Below are 21,935 nucleotides of genomic sequence, written 5' to 3'. Positions count from 1 at the left end.
GTGGGGGAGTCCAGAACTAGAGGGCATCGGTTTTGGGTTAGAGGGGAATGATATAAAAGAGACCTAAGGGGCAACGTTTTCACGCAGAGGGTGGTACGTGTATGGAATGAGCTGCCAGAGGATGTGGTGGAGGCTGGTACAATTGCAACATTTAAGAGGCATTTGGATGGGTATATGAATAGGAAGGGTTTGGAGGGATATGGGCTGGGTACTGGCAGGTGAGACTAGATTGGGTTGGGATATCTGGTCGGCATGGACAGGTTGGACCGAAGGGTCTGTTTCTATGCTGTACATCTCTATGACTCTATGACTGATATGAGGGGTCATAGTTTTAAGAATTTAGGAGAAGGTTAGAGACGGGACATCTGTTTACGCAGAGAGTTGTGAACGCATTGAATGCGTTGCCAGCTGTGGTGGTGGAAGCAGAGTCATTAGCGACTGCTGGACATGCACATGGCCAACAGTGAATTGAGGGGTGCAGAAGTTAGGTTATTTAATTTTACATTAGGATTAATTCTCAGCACAACTTCGTGGGCCAAAGGGCCTGTTCTGTGCTGTACATTTCTATGTTCTATACTCTATATTCCTGGGTGTGGTCTTAGCCTGTATTATCATAGCGAGGCATCCCTACTCCAGGATTCAAATCCTCTCGCTATGAAGACTATCCTTCCATTTGCCTTCTTCACCACCTGCTGATCCTGCAATACTCACGTTCAGCGACTGGTGCAGGAGGAACTCCCAGGTCTCATTGAACATTTCCTTTCTCTGAATTACCTCCAATCAAATAATATTCTACCTTAGAGGAGGAGAGCAAACTTAATAACAGGGCAGGAAGTCAATAAACATCCCACCATAATCCCAAGTATTTCTCCCCATTAGGTGACGTGCCACGACAAAAGCTAAAGAAGTGGAGCTTGCTTTGCTGGAGGCCTCATCCCGGGAGCGCGAATCTCCAGCTGTGCACCCATCTTCTCCAAGGGAGGCGAGAGCTAAGATGTTAGCACAGCCGCTTTTAAGATACAAAAGTTTGAAAATACATACCAACTGATTCAAGAACAGCTTCTTCCCCACTGTTATCAGATTTATGAACGTACCTTTCATACATTTGAGTTGATCTTTCTCCGCACCTTTTCTGCAACTGTAATGCTATACTCTGCATTCTGGTCCATTACTCTGATGTACAGGGTACTTATGTAAGGTATACATGTACAACATGCAAAACAATAACTTTCACTGTGTCTTGGTGCATGTGACATTAATAAATCAAGTCAAATTTTAAAAAGTATTCATTTAAATTTTAAAAGGTGTGTACTTACTTTTCGTGGACAGACAGACTGCCAAAAAGGCACACATCAGATTAAGTACTATGAAAGTTGTGGAAGCCAATGCTATTGGCAATATAAGACTGGAATCTGACAAAAAAAGGCAACATTCTTCAATCAGCATAACACTTTAGTATTTTCTCATTAACCTACATCAGAAATAATGATAGGTTTAGACTGGTTCTGGAGCAGGTGTAACTTGAATCTAGATCACCTGACCCAGAGGTTAGGACATATCCACCGTGCCACTGGAGCCCCGCACAGTAAAGCGATCAGTATTTTTAATCAATCTGTTCAGATATGTTATGAGGAAGAATCCTGATTTCCTGGCTCACTGGATGAGAACACTACCACTACCCCATAAAAGTGACCCAGTATTGTGGCAAGTTTCGTTATTTAACCCATTTTTCTCATCAACTTGCTCAGAGGTGTTATAACGCACCTCTGGAGCAGGTAGAATTTCAACCCAGGCCTCCTGGTCGAGGGGTGCAAATACTGCTTCTGCAGCATATGGACCTCTGCCCTGTACAATGAAAAAGGTTTTTAAATTTTGTTTTAGAAATCTATTTTACCGAATCAGTGTGGTATTACATATTTCATGTCCAGGTGAGATATGAACCATGTCTCCAAGTACCGCGGTAGTGACCAAATCACTGCGCCACAAGAGGGGCCCAGCAGAATAATATTTGTTTTTATTAACCCACTTTCTTCAGAATCGACCAGATCAGCCACCCCTGAAGCAGCTAGGTAGGACGTGAACATACATCTCCTTGCCCAGAGCTAGGGGCATTAACATTGGACATTGACAGCCCCCCGCCCAGTACCATGATTTTTTTTTCCCCGAAGAGTGTAGTGCTGGAAAAGCACAGCAGATCAGACAACATTGATGAGCAGGGGAATCAACTTTTCGGGCAAAAGGCTTTCATCAGGAATGTGGGGGGAGGGCAAGGGACGGGGGCTGAGAGATAAATAGGAGGCTGGGGATGAGGGAAGGTATTAGGTAGATGCAGGTGGGGGGGGGGTGGGGTTATGGTGAAGGTCAGAGGGATGGATGGAGCTAATACGTGGGAAGAAGGATGGGCAGGTAGGGCGGTGCAGAGTTGAAGGATTGGATGTGGGATGAGGAGGAGGGACCAGAAATAACTGGTTCAGAGATGTTATTACACACCTTTGGAGCAAGGGCCTCCCAGTCCAACGATACGGATATTACCACTGCACCACAAGAGGGCCCCAGTATAGCTGCATATTTTAAAAAACTTCATCCACTTTTCTAACCACTCTGTTTGGAGAAGTTGTGATACACTGCTGGAGCAGGTGGGACTTCAATCCAGCCACCTGGTCCAGGGGGAGGGATACTACTACTGTACCACAAGAGGGCCCCAGCAGTGACTTTCTTTTTTTAATTGAACATATTTTTCTGACCAACCTGTTCACAGATGATATCACCCACCTCCGGAACAGGCGGTCCCTGCTCCTCAATCTCCTAGCCTGGGGAAGGGGCACTACTACTGCACTACAGGAGCTCCTGCCCCAGTACAGTGACATTAGCTTTACAACAATAGAAATCACCTGCATCATCTATCTATAGTTTGCCAGTCATCATTGACAGTTATATTTTAAGAAGCTGTCGACAAATATGTGAACTGAATAAATTCCTGATTGAGTAATTTACCTGGATAACTGTAATCATAAAACCCCGGAAAACTGTGTCTTGTTTCAGCCATCCTTAAACTATAAAAATAACATACTGTTTCCAACAAGACAAGACGTTATAGTACACTGTCAGAGCAAGGTTAATACTTGACTTACTTATCTCTGCTGCTACAGCTTCATTGATTTGTTCTTCACGGTCTGAAACAAGAAATTGAAAGGCCTTGATTTTTAATTCACAAAATCAGAGTTAAAGATTCAGGTGCCCCATACCTAGACTTTAATTCCTTGAGGTTTGACCATTTCCATCTTGAAGGACAAGGGCAGCAGATACATGGGATAACCACCCCTACAAGCCCTCCTCTGAGCCACTCACCAGGTTCAATTCCGGCCTCAGGTGACTGCCTGTGTGGAGTTTGCACATTCTCCCCGTGTCTGTGTGGGTTTCCTCCGGGTGCTCCGGTTTCCTCCCACAGTTCAAAGATGTGCGGGTCAGGTGAATTGGCCATGCTAAATTGCCCGTAGTGTTAGGTGTGAAGGGGTGAATGTAGAGAAATGGGTCTGGTTGGGTTGCTCTTCGGAGGGTCAACGTGGACTAGTTGGGCCAAAGGGTTTGTTTCCACACTGTAGGGAATCTTAAAAAAAAACTAACTTGGAAATATATTGGCTGAAATAGATTCCAGTGTTGCTGGAATCCTGAAATCCCATCCCTAAGGGCATTGTAGATCAACCTACAGCACATGGACTGCAGCGGTTCAAGAAGGTAGCTCACCCTCACCATCCCAAGAGGGCAATTAGGGACAGGGACAATAAATGCTCAAATCAACCAATGATGCACACATTCAGGTAAGCTCAATACTGCATGTCACAATTCTGTTTAAATATCATCCCAATCCACAGAATCATGGCAACAGATTCTACAGTTCAACTCATCCACACTGACCAAGTTCCCCAAACTAAACTAGTCCCATTTCCCTGAATTTGACCCATTTCCCTCTAAACCATTCCTATATATGTACCTGTGTAAATGTCTTTTAAATGTTATAATTGTAACTACGTCTCCCACTTCCTTTGGTAGCTCGTCCCATACACGCACCACCCTCTGTGTGAAAACGTTGCCCCTCATGTCACTGCTAAAACTTCCTTCTCTCACCTTAAAATTGTGCTGCCTCGGTTTGGACTTGCAGACCCTGGGGAAAAGGTGTTGTCTATTCACCTTACCTATGCCCCTCATAATTACATAAACCTCTATAAGATCATCGCTCAACCTCCCCTGCTCCAGTGATAAAAATCCCAGCTTATTCAGCCTCGAACTTCGAACCCTCCAGATCTGGTAACCCCCTTGTAAATCTTTTCTGCCCCCTTTCTAATTTAATAATGTCCTTCCCATAGTCAGATGACCAGAACTGTACACAGTACTCTAAAAATGGCCTCACTAATGTCCTGTACAACCACAACATGACCTCCCAACTCCTATACTCAAGGCTGTGATCCAAGGGAAGGCAAGCATGCCCCAACACCCTCTTCACCACCTTGTCTACTTGAAAAGTAACTTATAACAAACTGAGTACCCCAACTCCAAGGATTCTCTGTTCGACAACATCCCCTACCATTAACTGTGGAAGTCCATTGGTCTGCCATTTTCCACATGAAATATCACACAGCAGAGCTCACCAACAATAAACTCACCCATCACAGTTACTTGCAACCAGTCACTCTGGGCAGTGAAGACTGTTTTACCACTGACATCAATGAGGCAGTAACATGAGTAATTTCCCTCATCACAATAGGTCACATTCCCTATCGTGATAGTTACGTTGCTCTTCTCTTCCTTAATTTGGAAATGCTCATTTTGTTTCCCCTTGAAGATGAAACACCGACTGCTGGCGGCAGTGAGGCAAGTCATTGTGAAAGTTTCGCCTTCTGTGACCTCAGCTGCTGGATATACCTGGAGGACACTCAAAGGTGCCTTGATTCCACCTGGGAGACAGAGAGAAAACAAATCAGGCACACCAAGTGGCAGTACTGGGACAATGTAAACTTCCGTGCTCAAACAACTGTTCATGGTTTGGACAAATCGGCAAAACGTAACCTGTTGCATGCGGGAAAAAAGCAGCAATAACTCTGCCTGGAATAAACTGTTTCTTGAGATGAAAGGGGCAAGTTATAAATCAATTAGAAGCAACATGCCAATTAACCATCTATGGGAAGAATCAACAAATTCAAGCTATTTTAATTTGATTTGATTTATTGCTCTCACATGTACCAAGATACAGTGAACAATATTGCTTTGCATGCTAATCAGATGACTTATAGTAGAACAAAATGCAGAATACAGTCTTACGGCTACAGAGAGGGTGCAGAGAAAGATCAACTCTAATATATGGGAGATCCCTTCATGAGTCTGTTAACAGTGAGGAATAAGCTGTTCTTGAATCATTTAGTACGTGTTTTCAACCTGCTGATGGAAGTGGGTGGAAGAGAGTGAACTGAGATGGGAGCAGTCTTTGATGATGTTGGCTGCTTTCCCAAGGCAGTGGGACGTGTGGGCAGATCAATGGAAGGAAGCCTAGTTTGTCTAATGGACTGGGCTGCATTCTCAACTCTCTGTAACTTCTTGTGGTCTTATGCCGAACAGTTGCCATACTGAGCTGTGATGCATCTGGATAGGATGCTTTCTACTGTGCTCAAAGTTTGGGAGAAGATTTGTAGCTCGGATGCTTGTTGTTGTGGTTCTGTTCCACATCCACAGATTCAATCAATAAGCACATCGCTCTGGGCCCAATATACCGAGCAGAGCAGCAGACAGCTGGAACTGACAACCGGAAGCGGCAGATTCAAACCACTACAAATGCCGGAGGAAAGATCACAGAAGCACTTCACAGGAGGCTCCCAAGCACTGAGGATTTCTACAGTGCATATATGAAAATTGGGGTGAGTTATTGCGGACATGTCAAATTTCTATAGGTCATCCTGAGAAAGTAGAGTGAGCTGCCTTGACTGCAGGATTGATGTGAATGGACCAGGAGAGATTGTTGATAATATTTACTCCTCCAAAACAAGAATCTAATGACCACCTCCATCTCAGCACCATTGATGAAGACACTGGTGTGTACTCCACTCCACTTCCTGATGTTGATCACTAGCTCCTTCATTTTGCTGACATTGAGGGAGGGATTGTTATCTTTGCACCAGGTCACTAAGCTCTCTATCTCTTATGAACATACATGATATAAGATAGTGTAAAATAAATAAGTGTTACTCACCCAATATGGACAATCGGACAGGAGTACTCGGCCTTGATTTCTGACGGCGATCGTAAATGTTTGCATAAAAGCAACGGTAATTCCCAAGATGTTGGGAAGTTATGTTGACGATGGTGTAGGCTACAGACGAGCTCAAGCTAGATGTAACATTGTAAATGATCCTGCCATTTTGAAACAGATAGACATTTTTTGGATCTTCAGTGTGCGTTTCACACTTGACAATGATAACCCCACCCTGTAGGGCCAGGCCAGTCACAGGTTCCAATGTTATTGTCGGGTTTGGAAAGTTTCCTGTTAAGTGTAAAGAATTCAATCATTCTGTTGTCTTTGACTTAGGAGCAGAAATGCCTCAAAGCTTCTCCTTGGCTACACAGACATTTTGCAAAATGGTGAGATGAATTTGGATAACTCCAATGTTTTCAAGGGTCGTTCTGCTAAGTGCATCCCATAAGACCTTGAGGACATGAGAAATTGGAGCAGGAGTAGGCCATTTGGCCCCTCAAGACTGTTCCGCTCTTTGATAGGATCATAACTGATTCCACAATCTTCATGTCCATTTTACCTCATCACTGCTGACTCCCTGACTGATCAAGAATCTACCTATCTCAGCCTGAGATATTGACAAGGACTGTCCCTAGAGCTCTCTATAGCAATGACTTCCAAACTTTCTCAACCCAACATTAGAGAGGTCATTGTTTCTAACCAATGAGGATGCAATAGATTGAAGAAGCTTCTCTGTGCTATAGATCTCGAAGTCTCTGAAGCCAGAAGACCATTAAACTATAAGAAATAGGAGCAGAATGAGGTCCTTCATTGAGCCTATTCTAGCATTCAGTGATGATTGATGTGTTTCTCAATCCCATTCTCCTTCCTTCTCCCTGTACCCTCACCAATCATGAACCTATCTATCTCTGTCTTAAAGGCACTCAATGACTTGGACTCCACAGCCCTCTGTGGCAATGAGTTCCTCAGATTCACCATCTTCTAGCTGAAAAAATCCCTCCTCCCCTCAGTTCTATGGTCATTCCTTCACTGTGTCTTTGCATCCTAGTCTCTTCTATGAGTGGAAACTTCTTCTCTATGTCCAATCCAGAGCTTTCAGTTTTCAATAAGTTTCAGTCAGATCTCCCCTCTTCTTCCTAAACTCCATCGAGTACACTTCCAGAGTTATCAATCTCTCCTCATATGAGCAGTCCCTCATCCCTGGGATCCTTCTTGTAAACCTTCTCTGGGCTCCCTTCAACATGTCCTTCCTTAGGTACGGAGTGCTCAAAATTGCTCATGATATTTCAAATTAACTTGTTGATTCAGTGTCATGAGAGGCCCCGACATAATATTGATCAACCCATAGTGTTGGAAAAGCAAGCCATAACTAGATTAGTTTGGGAGAAGATTTGTAGCTCGGGTGCTCGTTGTTGTGGTTCTGTTCGCCGAGCTGGGAATTTGTGTTGCAGACGTTTCGTCCCCTGTCTCGGTGACATCCTCAATGCTTGAGCAACTCGATTAGGTTAGATTCCCTAATAGGCCCTTTGGCCCAACAAGTCCACACCGACCCTCAGAAGAGTAACCCACCCAGACCCATTTCCCTCTGACTAATGCACCTAACACTATGGGCAATTTAGCATGGCCAATTCACCCTCACCTGCACATCTTTGGAATGTAGGAGGAAACCGGACCACCCAGAGGAACCTATGCAGACACTGGGAGAATGTGCAATTTCCACATAGACAATTGCCCAAGGCTGGAATCGAACCTGGGACCCTAACTACTTGGCCTCCGTGCCACTGTAATGATTTGATTGTCTTCCTTGTCATTGCAAAATGCAGCCTTGCCTTGTCTGTTCACTGTTATTGCTGTTGCTTCAGATTGCTACAGGGTAAAATGTGCCTGCAGTTGGCAACTTTATTAATTCTACTCTATGTGATCCATACTTCCATTGGATTCAAAAAATAGATCTCCTTGTAAGCTCTCTGAGCAAGGTATTGTTGAACCATGATATATTGAGGTTGCACTTATTTCCGAATATATTCTAAAGGAAAAGAGGGTGTGCTTGACTATCCTATTTGGTCTGCATCTCCCACCCAATGATGTACTTAATTCCACAGACCCAATCTGTTCTAACCTTTCAGGTTTTACCTACTTCCAGCCTCTGAACTTTGCTTATACATAGTCATAGAGTTATAAAGAATGGAAACAAACCCTTCAGTCCAACTCATTCACATCGACCAAGTTACCCAAAATAAAGTAGTCCTGTTTCCTTTCCTATTAATGTCCCTGTTCAAATGTCTTTTAAGAGTTATAACCATATCTGCACTTTCCCTGGCAGCTCATTTCATACACGCACCATCCTCTGTGTGAAAATGTTACCTTCAGGTCCCTTTTAAATCTTCCTCCTCTCACCCCCAACATATTCTCTCTACTTTTGGACTCCCCTATTATGGGGAAAAGGCATTGGCTATTCATCTTATCCATGCCCCTCATGAGGTCACCTTTCCTACAAGGAACATTCTTGTCAATCTTTTCTGAATCTTCTCCAATTTAATAACATCCTTCCTATAGCAGGGCGATCAGAATTGTACACAGTTTTCCAAAAGTGGCTTCATTAACTTTCTGTACAAACACAACACAACCTCTCAACTCCTCTATTCAACGGTCTGAGCAATGAAGTCAAGAATGTCAAATGCCCCTTTACCACTCTGTCTACCTGTGACCCGGTTTTCATAGAAAGTGGTGAACTCAATGTTCATCACTACCTTCTCTCGATACGCAATGTATTCAATGATAAAACATCATGCAAAAATCCCTGTCAATATTTCAATAGTTTGACTTTCTTTGCAAAAAAAAATAAAAGATCTATTAGCGTCACCGTTTTGCCCTTCTATTAATCCTAAGTAGTTTCAGTGGCTAAGAGCCAAAATTCCCACTGAAGGAAAGAAGCACAAAGTGTATTTTAACATGAAAAGAAATCAGGGTCAATTGGCTGTTTGGGTCCAGTATCTAATGTTCATCCCAAATTACCCGAGATAAGGTGGCAGTGTGCTGGGAATTCCTACAGCGTGGAACTGGGCCCTTCGGCCAACAAGTCCACACCGACCCTCTGAAGAGTAACCCACCCAGACCCATTCCCCTACCCTACATTTTACCCCTGACTAATGCACCTAACCTACACCTCACTGAACACCACGAGCAATTTAGCATGGCCAATTCACCTAATCTGCATATCTTTGGATTGTGGGAGGAAACCGATACAGGCACAAGGGGGAATATACAAACTCCAGTCGCCTGAGGCTGGAATTGAATCCAGGTCCCTGTGCTGTGAGGCAACAGTGCTAACCACTGAGCCATTATGCTGCCCTAAATTCCAGGCTATTGACCCAGTGATACTGAAGGAATGGCCAATATATTTCCAAGTTGGGATGATGAGTGGCTCGGAGGGGAATCATTCAGGTGATGTTCCCATGTATCTGCTGCCATTACCCTTCTAGATAAGAGTGGTCATGGGTTTGGAAGGTGCTGCCTGAGGATCTTTGGTGAAATTCTGCAGTACATGTTGTAGGTAGTAGGCATTGCTATTATTGAGCATCAGTGGTGGAGGGAGTGAAAGTTTGTGGACGTAATGCCAGTCAAGTAGATCTGCTTTGACCCTGGATGGTTTTGAGCTTCTTGAGTGTTGTTGGAACTGCACTCTCTTCATGTTTCTTCCAGCCCTGCTGAGTTTCTCCAGCACTTTCTGTGTTTATAACCAACAATGTTAACTCTGTTTTTTGGTATCTTCACAGAGGTGGAGTGTGTGTGTGGAGATGCATGTAGAGTGTACAGTGTTGCATTTTGGGAGGTCAAATGCAAGAGGCAGAAATACAGTAAATGGCAATAGCCTGTACTGATGTACAGGGGAATCTTGGGGTGCAAGTCCATACTTCTTTGGAAGTGTCAACACAAGTGAATAAGGTATGGAGAATGCTTGCCTTCATTGGTCAGGGCACTGAGTACAAAAGTTGCCCAGTCATGTTGCAGCTGTATAAAACTTTGTGAGGCCACATTTGGAGTGTTATGTGCTGTTCTGGTCCCCACACTACAGGGAGGATGTGGAGGCTTTGCAAAGGGTGGGAAAGAAAATGACCAGGTTGTTGCTTGGATTGCAGTATTTTCACTATAATGAGAGGCTAGACAAACTTGGATTGCTTTTGCCAGAGTTTCAGATGCTAAGAGATAAGGTGAATAGTCAGAGTCCTTTCCCCAGGGGGAAATGTCAAATACCAGGGGTGTTACGAAGCATGTACATTCACTTTGAAATAGGGAGTGTTTTCTGAATATTGAAGTAAGCTTAGTGCAGGCCCAGTTGTCTGAATGGAAAATCTGGGAGATGGGCTATTCCAAAATAGATGCATGGAACAATTGGCTGTTAAAGGATTACCTGGTTGCTGCTTTTACAACAATTCAAATTTAACTAATTACTTTAAATTGTGCCAAGAATTCTAAATCCCGATTGAGTTTGAATTGATTATTTTGACAGCATCGGACCAATGAGAAGGTCCGATGTTGGGAGTGTGCGGGCATTTTGAAAATTGGTCAAAGCAACTGCCACCGAACAGCAGAGCAACTGGCAAAGAGTTGGCGAGCTAACTGCCCATGGAGAATCTTGCTCTCAAAGAAAATAGAAGACACTCTATGAAAAGGTACCTTTTCCTGTAAAACATACTCACAGTAAAAAGAAAGAAAATGACCAGAGAGATCAGCAGATGGAAGATTGAAGACAGAAGAGAAGACAGAGACTGTGTGGACTTGAGATTAAGTTAATGTAATGTTTAATAATTGTGTGATTGGAACAGTATGTTAATAGAATTGTATTCAGTTAGGGGAAAGAGTGTTCAGTTTGTTAATAGTTTTGGTTAATGTTCTGTTAGAAAAATAAACCATTATTTTTCTTTAAATAGTGGATGGTACGAGTTCTCTCACACTTCTAACAGATTACAAGGCAAGGTAAGTTTTTCTGGGGATTTTAATTAACAGAGAGGTTTGAACTCTGTGTCATAACAGGAGGTATAGTTTAGATTAGATTCTCCACAGTATGGAAACAGGCCCTTCGGCGCAACAAGCCCATGCTGACCCTCTGAAAAGTAACCCACCCAGACCCATTCCCCAACCCCATACTTATCACTCACTGATGCGCCTAACCCTATGAGCAATTTAGCATGGCCAATTCACCCTCACCTGCACATCTTTGGATTGTGGGAGGAAACCCATACAGGCACAGAGTGAATGTGCAAACTTCACATAGACAATCACCCAAGGTGGGAATCAACCCCAGGTGTCTGGCGCTGTGAGGCAGCAGTGTTAACCACTGAGCCACCGTGCCGCCCTAGCTTAAAGGAGGTATACAAGCAAGTTTTTTTGAAACAGAAGATAGTGAATGCTTGGAACACATTGCCAGGGGAGGTGGTAGAAGCAGATGCAACAACAATATTCAAGAGGCATTTGGATAGCCACATGAAGAGGCAGGAAATAGAGGAACACAGACCATGTGCAGGCCGATGGGACTAGGATAGAAAGGCATCATAGTTAGCACAGGTATGGTGGGCTGAAGGGCTTGTTCCTAGGCTGGACTAACCCATGTTCTGTAAACAGCAGATGAACAGGAAGCAATTGGCCATCAGAGAGAGGCCTTATATTTTCCTCGTCCAATCAAAAAGATGACGTCTACTGAAATCATTTCAATTATTTTTAATCAAGGAGACATTTAGTGTAGTAACACTGACAGAAACTTACCGTAATCTCTTCCGTGTCCTGGACAAACAGCTAGAGAAATTCACAGGGAGACAAGAAAAAAGAACACATTACTGTTAACGCACAACAAATTGGCCAATCTTTGAAAAGCACAGACTCCTTCATGGGCGAGAGACAGAAGGGAAACTGTACAATGTTTGGGGACCATAAATGACAACATCAGATCAGTTCATGGCTGATATAGTTCTATCCTGAGAGAGGGTCCTCATTCGCAATAAGTGGGCAAAACATTGGCAGGTGTAGCCCCACGATGGGGAAATGTGAAGGAAGGACAAAAGAGCACAGTATTAGTTAATTGGAGAGAAACTGCACAAAGATGCAATGAAAAGGGACTTGGGAGGGGGACTTGTGCATGAAATGCAGAAAGCTACCCTATAGGGACAGCAGGTAATCAGGAAGGGTTAATGGAATACTGGCTCTTATTTCAAGGGAGGGGGGAGGCCACATCGGAGCACTGTGGATAGTTTTGCTCCCCTTATTTAAGGAAATACATCATTTCCTTGGAGGTGGTTTGGAGAATATTCACTAGGACAGTCTCCAAGATGGAGGGATTGTCTTGAGCAAGAGGGTAGGGCCTCTTTGTGTTGAAGAGTCTTTGTGTTGAATCCCAGGAGATGGGAGAGATACGAAATCAATATTTTTCAAGAGCTTTTACTGCAGAGAAGGAAATTAAATGTATAGAATGCAGAAAATAAGATTTGACATTTTAAAAACAGTTCACATGACAGAAGAGGAAGTTTGGGAGATCTTTGAGAATGTCCGGTGGATAAATGTCCGGGACCTGATCTAACGTATCCCAGAACGTTATCGGAGGTAAAGGAAGAACGTTTGCATAATCAGTGAGGTGCCTGATAACTGGAGAGTGTGGTTAATGTTATACCTTTGTTTAAGAAAGGCTGTAAGGATATACCGGGGAATGTGGACCTGTGAGTCTGACTTCTGTTTTTGGTAAATTGTTAGAGGTGATTATAAGAGATAGGACATTTAGAAAGGCAAAAATTGATCAGGGTTAGTCAGCATGGTTTTGTGTGAGGAAAACTGTCTCACAAACTTGATTGAGGAGGTTTTTGAGGAGGTTGTTATGGCAGAGCAGTAGATGCTGCTCATTCGGATTTCCGTAAAGCCTTTGACAAGGTTTAACAAAGTAGGCTAATTGGTAAAGTTAGGTCACACGGGATTCAGGGGAGCTTGCCAACTGGATAAATAATTGACTTAATTGCCAGATACAGAGTGTGATGGCAGAGGGATGCTTTTTGGACTGGAGGCCTTCAGACTGGGGTAGGGTTCCACACGGATCAGCTCTGGATTCTCTTTGTCTACCATTTATATAAATGATTTGGATGAGAACATAGAAGGTATGATTAGTAAGTTTATGGATGACACCAAAATTGTTGCCACAGTAGACAGTCAAGAAGGATTTTCAAGATGACAAGATGATCAAGTTCTTGATCAAATGGGTCAATGGGCTGGAAAATAGGAGATGAAGTTTGTTTTGGATAGATGCAAGACATTGTATTATGTTACAATAAACAAAGGTAGAGCTTATTTAATTAATGACAGGGCCTTGGGTACTGTTATAGAACCGGGGGAGCCAAGGGGTTCAGGTACATCATTCTTTAAAGTTTGCGTCACATATGGACAGGATGGTTGGAAAGGCATTTGGCATGGTTGCCTTCATTGCTCAGTCCTTTGTGTATGGGAGTTGGGATGTTATGCCAAGGTTGTACAGGACAATGGTGAGGCCTCTTCCAGACTGCTACTCCCAATTCAACCTGGAGAGGGTTCAGAAGAGTTTTATCAGGATTAGGGAGGGTGGTAAAAAAGGAGGGGGTGTGGCGTTGCTAATTAGAAATGGTATAATGGCTGCAGAAAGGCAGTTTGAGGGGGATCTGCCTTTGGAGGCAGTATGGGCTGAAGTCAGAAATAGGAAAGGACACTTTGTTGGGTGTTTACTATAGGCCCCCCAATAGCAGCAGAGATGTGGAGAAACAGATTGGGAAACAGATTTTGGAAAGGTACAGAAGCCACAGTCATGGGCGATTTCAACTTCCCAAATATTGATTGGAAGCTCTTTAGATCAAGTAGATTGGACGGGGCAGTGTTTGTGCAGTGTGTCCAGGAAGCTTTTCTAACTCAGTATGTAGATTGTCCAACCAGAGGGGAGGCCATATTGGATTTGGTACTCGGTAATGAACTGGGACAAGTGATGGGCTTGTTAGTGGGTGAGCATTTTGGTGATGGTGACCATAATTCTGTGACTTTCATCTTGGTTATGGAGAGAGATAGGTGCGCACAACAGGGTAGATTTTACAATTGGGGGAAGGGAAATTACGATGCTGTAAGACAGGATCTGAGGAGCATAAGTTGGGAGCATAGGCTGTCAGGGAAGGATGTGGTGGAAATGTGGAACTTTTTCAAGGAGCAGATACGACGTGTCCTTGATATGTATGTACCTATCAGGCAGGAAAGAAATGGTCATGTGAGGGAGCCTTGGTTGACGAGGGAGGTTGAGTGTCTTGTAAAGAGGAAGAAGGAGGCTTACATAAGGTTGAGGAAACAAGATTCAGACAGAGTGTTGGAGGGATACAGGATTGCCAGGAGGGAGCTGAAGGTATTAGAAGAGCGAAGAGAGGGCATGAAAAATCCTTGGCGGATAGGATCAAGGCTAACCCAATGGCCTTTTATGCGTATGTGAGAAACATGAGAATGACGAGAACGAGGGTAGGTCTGATCAAGGACAGTAGTGGGAGACTGTGTATTGAGTCGGAAGAGATAGGAGAGTAGGTCTTGATTGAGTATTTTTCTTCAGTATTTACAAATGAGAGGGACCATATTGTTGAAGAGGAGAGTGTGAAACGGACTGGTAAGCTAGAGGAGATACTTGTTAGGAAGGAAGATATGTCGGGCATTTTGAAAAACTTGAGGATAGACAAGTCCCCCGGGCCTGACAGGATATATCCTAGGATTATCCTAGGTGGGCGGCACGGTGGCACAGTGGTTAGCACTGCTGCCTCACAGCGCCTGAGACCCGGGTTCAATTCCCGACTCAGGCGACAGACTGTGTGGAGTTTGCACGTTCTCCCCGTGTCTGCGTGGGTTTCCTCCGGGTGCTCCGGTTTCCTCCCACAGTCCAAAGATGTGCGGGTCAGGTGAATTGGCCATGCTAAATTGCCCGTAGTGTTAGGTAAGGGGTAAATGTAGGGGTACGGGTGGGTTGCGCTTCGGCGGGTCGGTGTGGACTTGTTGGGCCGAAGGGCCTGTTTCCACACTGTAAGTCTAATCTAATTATGTGGGAAGCAAGAGAGGAAATTGCAGAGCCGTTGGCAATGATATTTTCGTCTTCACTGTCAATGGGGGGGGGTGGTACCAGGGGACTGGAGAGTGGCGAATGTTGTGCTCCTGTTCAAAAAAGGGAATAGGGATAACCCCGGGAATTACAGGCCAGTTAGTCTTACTTCAGTGGTAGGCAAAGTAATGGAAAGGGTACTGAGGGATAGGATTTATGAGTATCTGGAAAGACGCTGCTTGATTAGGGACAGCCAGCACGGATTTGTGAAGGGTAGGTCTTACCTTACAAGTCTTATTGAATTCTTTGAGGAGGTGACCAAGCATGTGGATGAGGGTAGAGCAGTGGATGTAATGTACATGGATTTTAGTAAGGCATTTGATAAGGTTCCCCATGGTAGGCTTATGCGGAAAGGCAGGAGGCATTGGATAGTGGGAAATTTAGACAGTTGAATAGAGAACTGGCTAACCGGTCGAAGTCAGAGAGTGGTGGTAGATGGTAAATATTCAGCCTGGAGCCCAGTTACAAGTGGAGTTCCGCAGGGATCAGTTCTGGGTCCGCTGCCGTTTGTAATTTTTATTAATGACTTGGAAGAGGGAGTCGAAGGGTGGGTCAGTAAATTTGCAGACGATACACAGATAGGTGGAGTTGTGGATAGTGAGGAGGGCTGTTGTCAGCTGTAAAGGGACTTAGATATGATGCAGAGCTGGGCTGAGGAGTGGCAGATGGAATTCAACCCTGCCAAGTGTGAGGTTGTCCATTTTGGAAGGACAAATAAGAATGCGGAATACAGGGTTAACTGTAGGTTCTTAGTCAGGTGGAGGAGCAGAGGGATCTTGGGGTCTATGTACATAGATCTTTAAAAGTTGCAACTCATGTGGATAGAGCTTGTAAGAAGGCCTATGGTGTATTAGCGTTCATTAGCAGAGGAATTGAATTCAAGAGTCGTGAGGTGATGTTGCAGTTGTACAGGACCTTGATAAGGCCACATTTGGACGACTGTGTGCAGTTCTGGTCGCCTCACTTTAGGAAAGATGTGGAAGCTTTGGAGAGGGTGCAGAGGAGATTTACCAGGATGTTGCCTGGAATGGAGAATAGGTCATACGAGGATAGGTTGAGAGTGCTCGGCTTTTTCTCATTGGAACCATGAAGGATGAGGGGTGACTTGATAGAGGTTTATAAGATGATATGGGGAATAGATAGAGTAGACAGTCAGAGCTTTTTCCCCGGGTACAACAGAGGTTTCCCTTGACAAGGGGACATAAATTTAAGGTGAAGGGTGGAAGGTATAGGGGAGATGTCAGGGGTGGGTTCTTTACCCAGAGAGTGGTGGGGGCATGGAATGCGCTGCCCGTGGGAGTGGCAGAGTCAGAATCATTGGTGACCTTTAAGCGGCAATTGGATAGGTACATGTTTAAGCTAGGACAAATGTTCGGCACAACTTTGTGGGCCGAAGGGCCTGTTCTGTGCTGTATTGTTCTATGTTCTATGTTCTATGTTCTATGATGTTGCTGGGTATGGAAGGTTTGAGTTATAAAGAAAGGTTGGATAGGCTGGGACCTTTTTCACCAGAGTGTAGGAGTTGAGAGGTGACCTAATAGAAGTTTTTAAAATAATGAGAGGATAGAGGGAGTTGATGGTAGTTGTCTTTTCCTTGATGGGGAACTTCAACATGAGGGGGCATGCTTTTAAGGTGAGAGGAGAAAGATTTTAAAAAGACATGGGAAGAAAATATTTTAAACAGAAGATATTTCGCGTGTGGAACAAACTGCCTGACAAGTGGAGGATGTGGATATAATTACAATGTTTAAAAGACATTTGGATGGATACATACATAGGAAAGGTTTGAAGGGATATGGGTCAGGAGCAGGCAGGTGGGACTGGTTTAGCTTGGAGTTATGTTCTGGTCGGACGAGTTGGATCGAAGGTTCTGTTTCTGTGCTGTATGGCTCGAGGTTGGGACTCTACTCACTGGGCTTCAAAAAAATGAGATCTCATTGAAACATATAGGGGCTTGACATGTTCAATGCTGATGCGATGCTTTCCCCTCATGGGTGAGTCTAGGACTATAGGGCACACAAGGGGAGTTGCCGGCCTACTAGTATCATTGCTAGACTATTAATCCAGAGACCCTGGTAATGTTCAGAGAACCTGGGTTCACATCCTGCTACGGCAGATTGTTGAATTTGAATTCAGTCAATATCTGGAATTTTCTATCAATGACCATGAATCAAATGTCAGATAAAAACCATCACTAATACCCTTCAGGTATTGCCATCCTTACCTGGTCTGGTCTATGAGTGATTCCAGACTCACAACTATGTAACTGACACTTAACTCCTCTCTGGGCAATGGGTAATAAATGCTGTCCTGGCCAATGATGCCTACATCCTCTCAATGATTTTTTTAAAAAGTCTCAGAACAAAGGAGTGCTAATTTCAGACTGAGATGAGGAGGAATTTCTTCTCTCAGAGAGTTGTAAGTTATTGGAACTTCTTGCCATAGAGATGTGTGTGTAGGGGCAGAGTTCTTTTGTATATTGAAGGCCAAAATAGATAAGATTCACGGGAATCAAGGGAAAGTGGATGTGAGGAATGTGGAATCAATCACAGTCCTGTTGAGTGGTGCAGCGGACTCAAGATGTGCCATAAGAGATGCTGTTCCCACCTCTTATAGCACAGGGAAGTAGATGAATGGTAGCTAATGGAGCAACTAAACAAAGTAAGGTTGAAGTCACTGGAAGTTATCTGTTGCTGAACAAAAAAAATAACATGCAAAACATCCTCTACTGTTGTTCACTATTTATATAAATGGTTGAGATAAGAATATAGGAGGTACGGCGTCATGGACAGTGAAGAAGGTTTTCTAAGAGTACAATGGGATCTTGATCAGATGAGCTGGTGTGTGATAGATGACGTTTAATTTAGATAAATGCGAGGTATTGCATCATGTCAAGGGAAGTCAGGGCAGGAGTTATGCAGCTTATGGTAGGGCCCCGGGGAACACTGATGATCAGAGAGACCTAGAGGTGCAGCTGCACGGTTCCTTGAAAGTGGTGTTACAGGTAGACAGGGTGGTGAAGAAGGCATTTGATGTGTTTGCCTCCATTGGTCACAACACTGAGTACAGGTGTTGGGACGTCATGCTGAGGCTTTACAAGATATTGATAAGAGCCTCTTTAGAATACTCCATACAGTTTTACCCTGCTCTAGGATGGAGGCTGGATGGGCTGAGGCATTTTTCCCTAGATGATAGGATGCCAGAAGTGCTGGTAGAGGCAGGTACAATTACAATATTTAAAAGACATTTGGACAGATACATGAATAGGAAAGGTTTAGAGGAATTTGGGCCAATTGCCAGCAAATAGGACCCGTTCAGTTTAGGAAACCTGTCTGGTGTGGCTGAGTTGGATCAAAGGGTCTGTTTCTATGCTATATGTCTCTATAACGTATACCTTAACTGTAGTGATCCGGTTGACTCTTAACTGCCTATAACTGGGTAAGTAGGGATGGATAATAAAAGTGGGTCCTAGCATGTGTGGTGGCCCCATCTTGTGAACAAATGAAAAAAAAACACCTTATTGCTGAAAGTTGAACTGGATCCTATCACAGTAATTTGGCCTGAACATTAAAATTATTGCATATTACTGGGTTTGAGGAATGCAGTGATATCCTTTGCAGATTTGTGTTTCTGACTCAGTGAATGAAGCAGCTAATATGTTTGGAATATTGTGAGCAGTTTTGGGCCTCATATTGAAGGAAGGATGTGCTGGAGTTGGAGACGGTCCAGAGGGGATTTACAGGAAATGTCCTGAGGATGAATGGCTTGTCATATGAGGAGAAGTTGAGGACTCTAGATCTGTACTCCGTGGAGTTTAGAAGGATGAGGGGTAATCTGATGGAAACTTAGAGAATACTGAGTGACCTGGATAAAGTGGACACGGAGGAGATGTTTCCACAAGTAGGAGAGTCTAGGGCCCAGGGCACATCCTCAGAGTGAATGGATGACCCTTAAGAACTGAGATGAGAAATGTCTTTGAGCCAGAGGGTGGTGAATCTGTGGAACACTTTGCCACAGAGGACTGTGGAGTGTCTTCAGGACAGAGATAGATAGGTTTGTGATTAGTTAAGGGATCAAGGATTACTTGGTGAAGGCAGGAAAATCAGGCTGAGAAACACATCAGCCAGAATTGAATAATGGAGATGATTTGAGAGGTTGAATGGCCTAATCCTGCTCCTGTACGTCATGGTCTGATGGTCAACATTTACTAGATTGACAGAGAGGAAAGAAAATATTAAGTGGCTATGTGCTGACTTTCAACAGAGACCTACAAAACACAAGTGTTGATTTGTTTCAGACATTATGCAAATTTTGTGGTTGCCAATTCATATTTTCAATTGCCTGACACCCAATTAATTCATCTCGTAACTACAATCAAGAAGAGGAAAGAAACAATGGACTTAATAACACGTTGTGAGTGAGGCGAGCTAAATAACCAAATACCAGTGAAGATGGATATTCTCAGGAGACTGAAAGTGGGCATTCACAGACTGAAATGCCAATGTAGGAGACTAATTTCTTGTTGTTACAATGTGTGCTTTTTCTTAAAATATATTAGTTTGGAACAGATGGGTCTTGAACCCAGGCCTCTGTCTCAAAGGCAAAGTACTACTTCTGCAATGCTTTTAACATTCTAGGAGGGAAGGGATAGTGGGATATTCACCAGGATGTTGCCTTGGGAGCTGGAGAGTTTCAGGAATAGAGAGAGATTGGACAGACTGGGGTTGTCCGGGAGATTGTGAGAGGGAGGACATAATTGAGATACATAAAAAGATGAGGGTGCATAGATAGGGGAGACAGGAAGAAACCTTTCCCTCTTGATGGAGGGATCAGTGACCCGGGGGCACAGATTGAAGGTAAGGTGCAGGATGTTTACAGGGGGATGTGAGAAAAACCGTACTTTCGAGAAAGTGTTGGATAGAGCTCTTAAGGATAGTGGAATCAGGGGCTATGGGGATAAGGCAGGAACAGGATACTGATTGAGGATGATGAGTCATGATCATAATGAATGGTGGTGCTGGCTCAAAGGGCAGAATGGCCTACTCCTGCACCTATTGTCTATTGTCTATTTTCACCCAGAGGGTGGTGGGAATCTGGAACTGACTGCCTGTAAGGGAGGGAGAGGCAGAAACCCTCATCACATTGAAGAGGGATTTAGATGTACACTTGTGATGCTACAGCTATGGGCCAGGTGCCGCAGAATGAGAATTCGAAAATAGTGAGGCAGTTGTTTTTGACCAACCACAGATACGATGGACCAAAGGTCCTATAGTGCAGACCTCTGTAGCTCTATGCCTCAGCTGCTTTGACATCCCCATAATATTGATTCTCCAAGACATTAATGCTGAGATATATGAACTGGGAACCTTGATGTCTGAATACTTTAAATAACATATGGCCTCAAGCAGAAAACATGAATGAAAAGAAAGGAAAAACAAAATTAAAAAGAATTTAGATTCAATTCACAACTTGGTAGATGAACATGACAGTTTTCAAAATAAAAGGAAACAATGGCTTGGAGGACAAATACTTACCCATTAATAGCAGAAAAATCATCCGGAACATTTTATCTACAAAAGTGCGACACACCATTGAGGAACAGAGTTATGGCTGGTTAACTGTAACCCTACAATTTGAGGCCTAATGAAGAATGGAGTTGAAGAGTTCCGTTAACTTGACAGGAAGTATTAAGCTGCAAACTCAGACACTGGGGGAGAGACACTGATTTGGCTGTTACACCACGACCACAGGAAGTCAGTCTGTCACTCAAAAAAGGAGGAAGAAGACACCACAATTGACGTCAGCAGTGATCAAAGATTGCTTGTAAAGCCTCAAGGAATGGGACAAGGCAGAAATGAAGCAAGTAAGGCCCATTTCATAGAGCCAAAGAGAATCGCAGAGGTTCATGGAGAGACATTGAGTTATAGAGAGTCATACAGCATTGAAACAGACCCTACTTGTTGCATCAAACTTGTAAATCTATCATTCCTCCATTGCGATTATTGTGCTATTTTCTCGAGTTAGCCTCCTGACCTCCAGTGCTGGATGTAGGGGGATGGGTTTTGAGAGCCCTTTACTTCCTTTTGTTTCTCTCTCTTTCCCCACAGCCACGTTCTGGGGTTACTGAGTTGTATTGTATTCTACTGCCTGTGAGGCTCAGAGAGCAGCTATGCACACCCCTCATTGCTCTGACTCCAATCCCTGGGAGGGCTCAAACCCACAATGGGGTAATTACTCTCCCAGTATAGCTTAAAAAGGAAACCTGCAGGATTTGAATCCAGTGTTTGCTATGAAGGTGTGAGGCTCGGAGCAGATTGGGCAATGGGACTGCTCCAGCAAAGACCCTTCACTCACTCGAGCAAAACCTCACAACATCCAAAGGGAGCACAGAGAGAGTTTGTATTCATTGTTATGGTGCATAGCATTTATAATACACTCTGCTACGTGTGTGTGTGTGTGTGTGTGTGTGTGTATCTGAGTGTGTGAGAGTGCATGTGTTTCTGTGTGCCCGTCTGTGCAGTGGTGTGTACGTGTGTGTGTGCATGTGTGTGTATGACTGTGTTTGGA

At 43.9% G+C, this 21,935-nt stretch overlaps 1 protein-coding gene across 1 annotated transcript in view; it reads right to left on the bottom strand.

The window, feature by feature from the left end:
- Positions 1-21,086, bottom strand: part of LOC132833941 (leukocyte immunoglobulin-like receptor subfamily A member 1) — a 32,143-nt gene extending 11,057 nt beyond the window's left edge. Inside the window, exons 1-6 of the mRNA XM_060852626.1 lie at positions 20,903-21,086; positions 12,005-12,034; positions 6,239-6,529; positions 4,662-4,952; positions 3,132-3,173; positions 1,317-1,412 (exon numbers count right to left, since the gene is read on the bottom strand). Of these exons, the coding sequence (XP_060708609.1) occupies positions 1,317-1,412; positions 3,132-3,173; positions 4,662-4,952; positions 6,239-6,529; positions 12,005-12,034; positions 20,903-20,960 (808 nt within the window). The 5' untranslated portion in view covers positions 20,961-21,086. The remainder of the gene's footprint in view (positions 1-1,316; positions 1,413-3,131; positions 3,174-4,661; positions 4,953-6,238; positions 6,530-12,004; positions 12,035-20,902) is intronic.
- Between the last annotated feature and the right edge of the window lie 849 nt (positions 21,087-21,935).

The sequence above is a fragment of the Hemiscyllium ocellatum genome, chromosome 38 (assembly GCF_020745735.1).
Source record: "Hemiscyllium ocellatum isolate sHemOce1 chromosome 38, sHemOce1.pat.X.cur, whole genome shotgun sequence".
Classification (NCBI taxonomy): domain Eukaryota; kingdom Metazoa; phylum Chordata; class Chondrichthyes; order Orectolobiformes; family Hemiscylliidae; genus Hemiscyllium; species Hemiscyllium ocellatum.
Note: the sequence above shows the minus strand (reverse complement) of the source record. Positions and strands in the feature narration are given on the sequence as shown.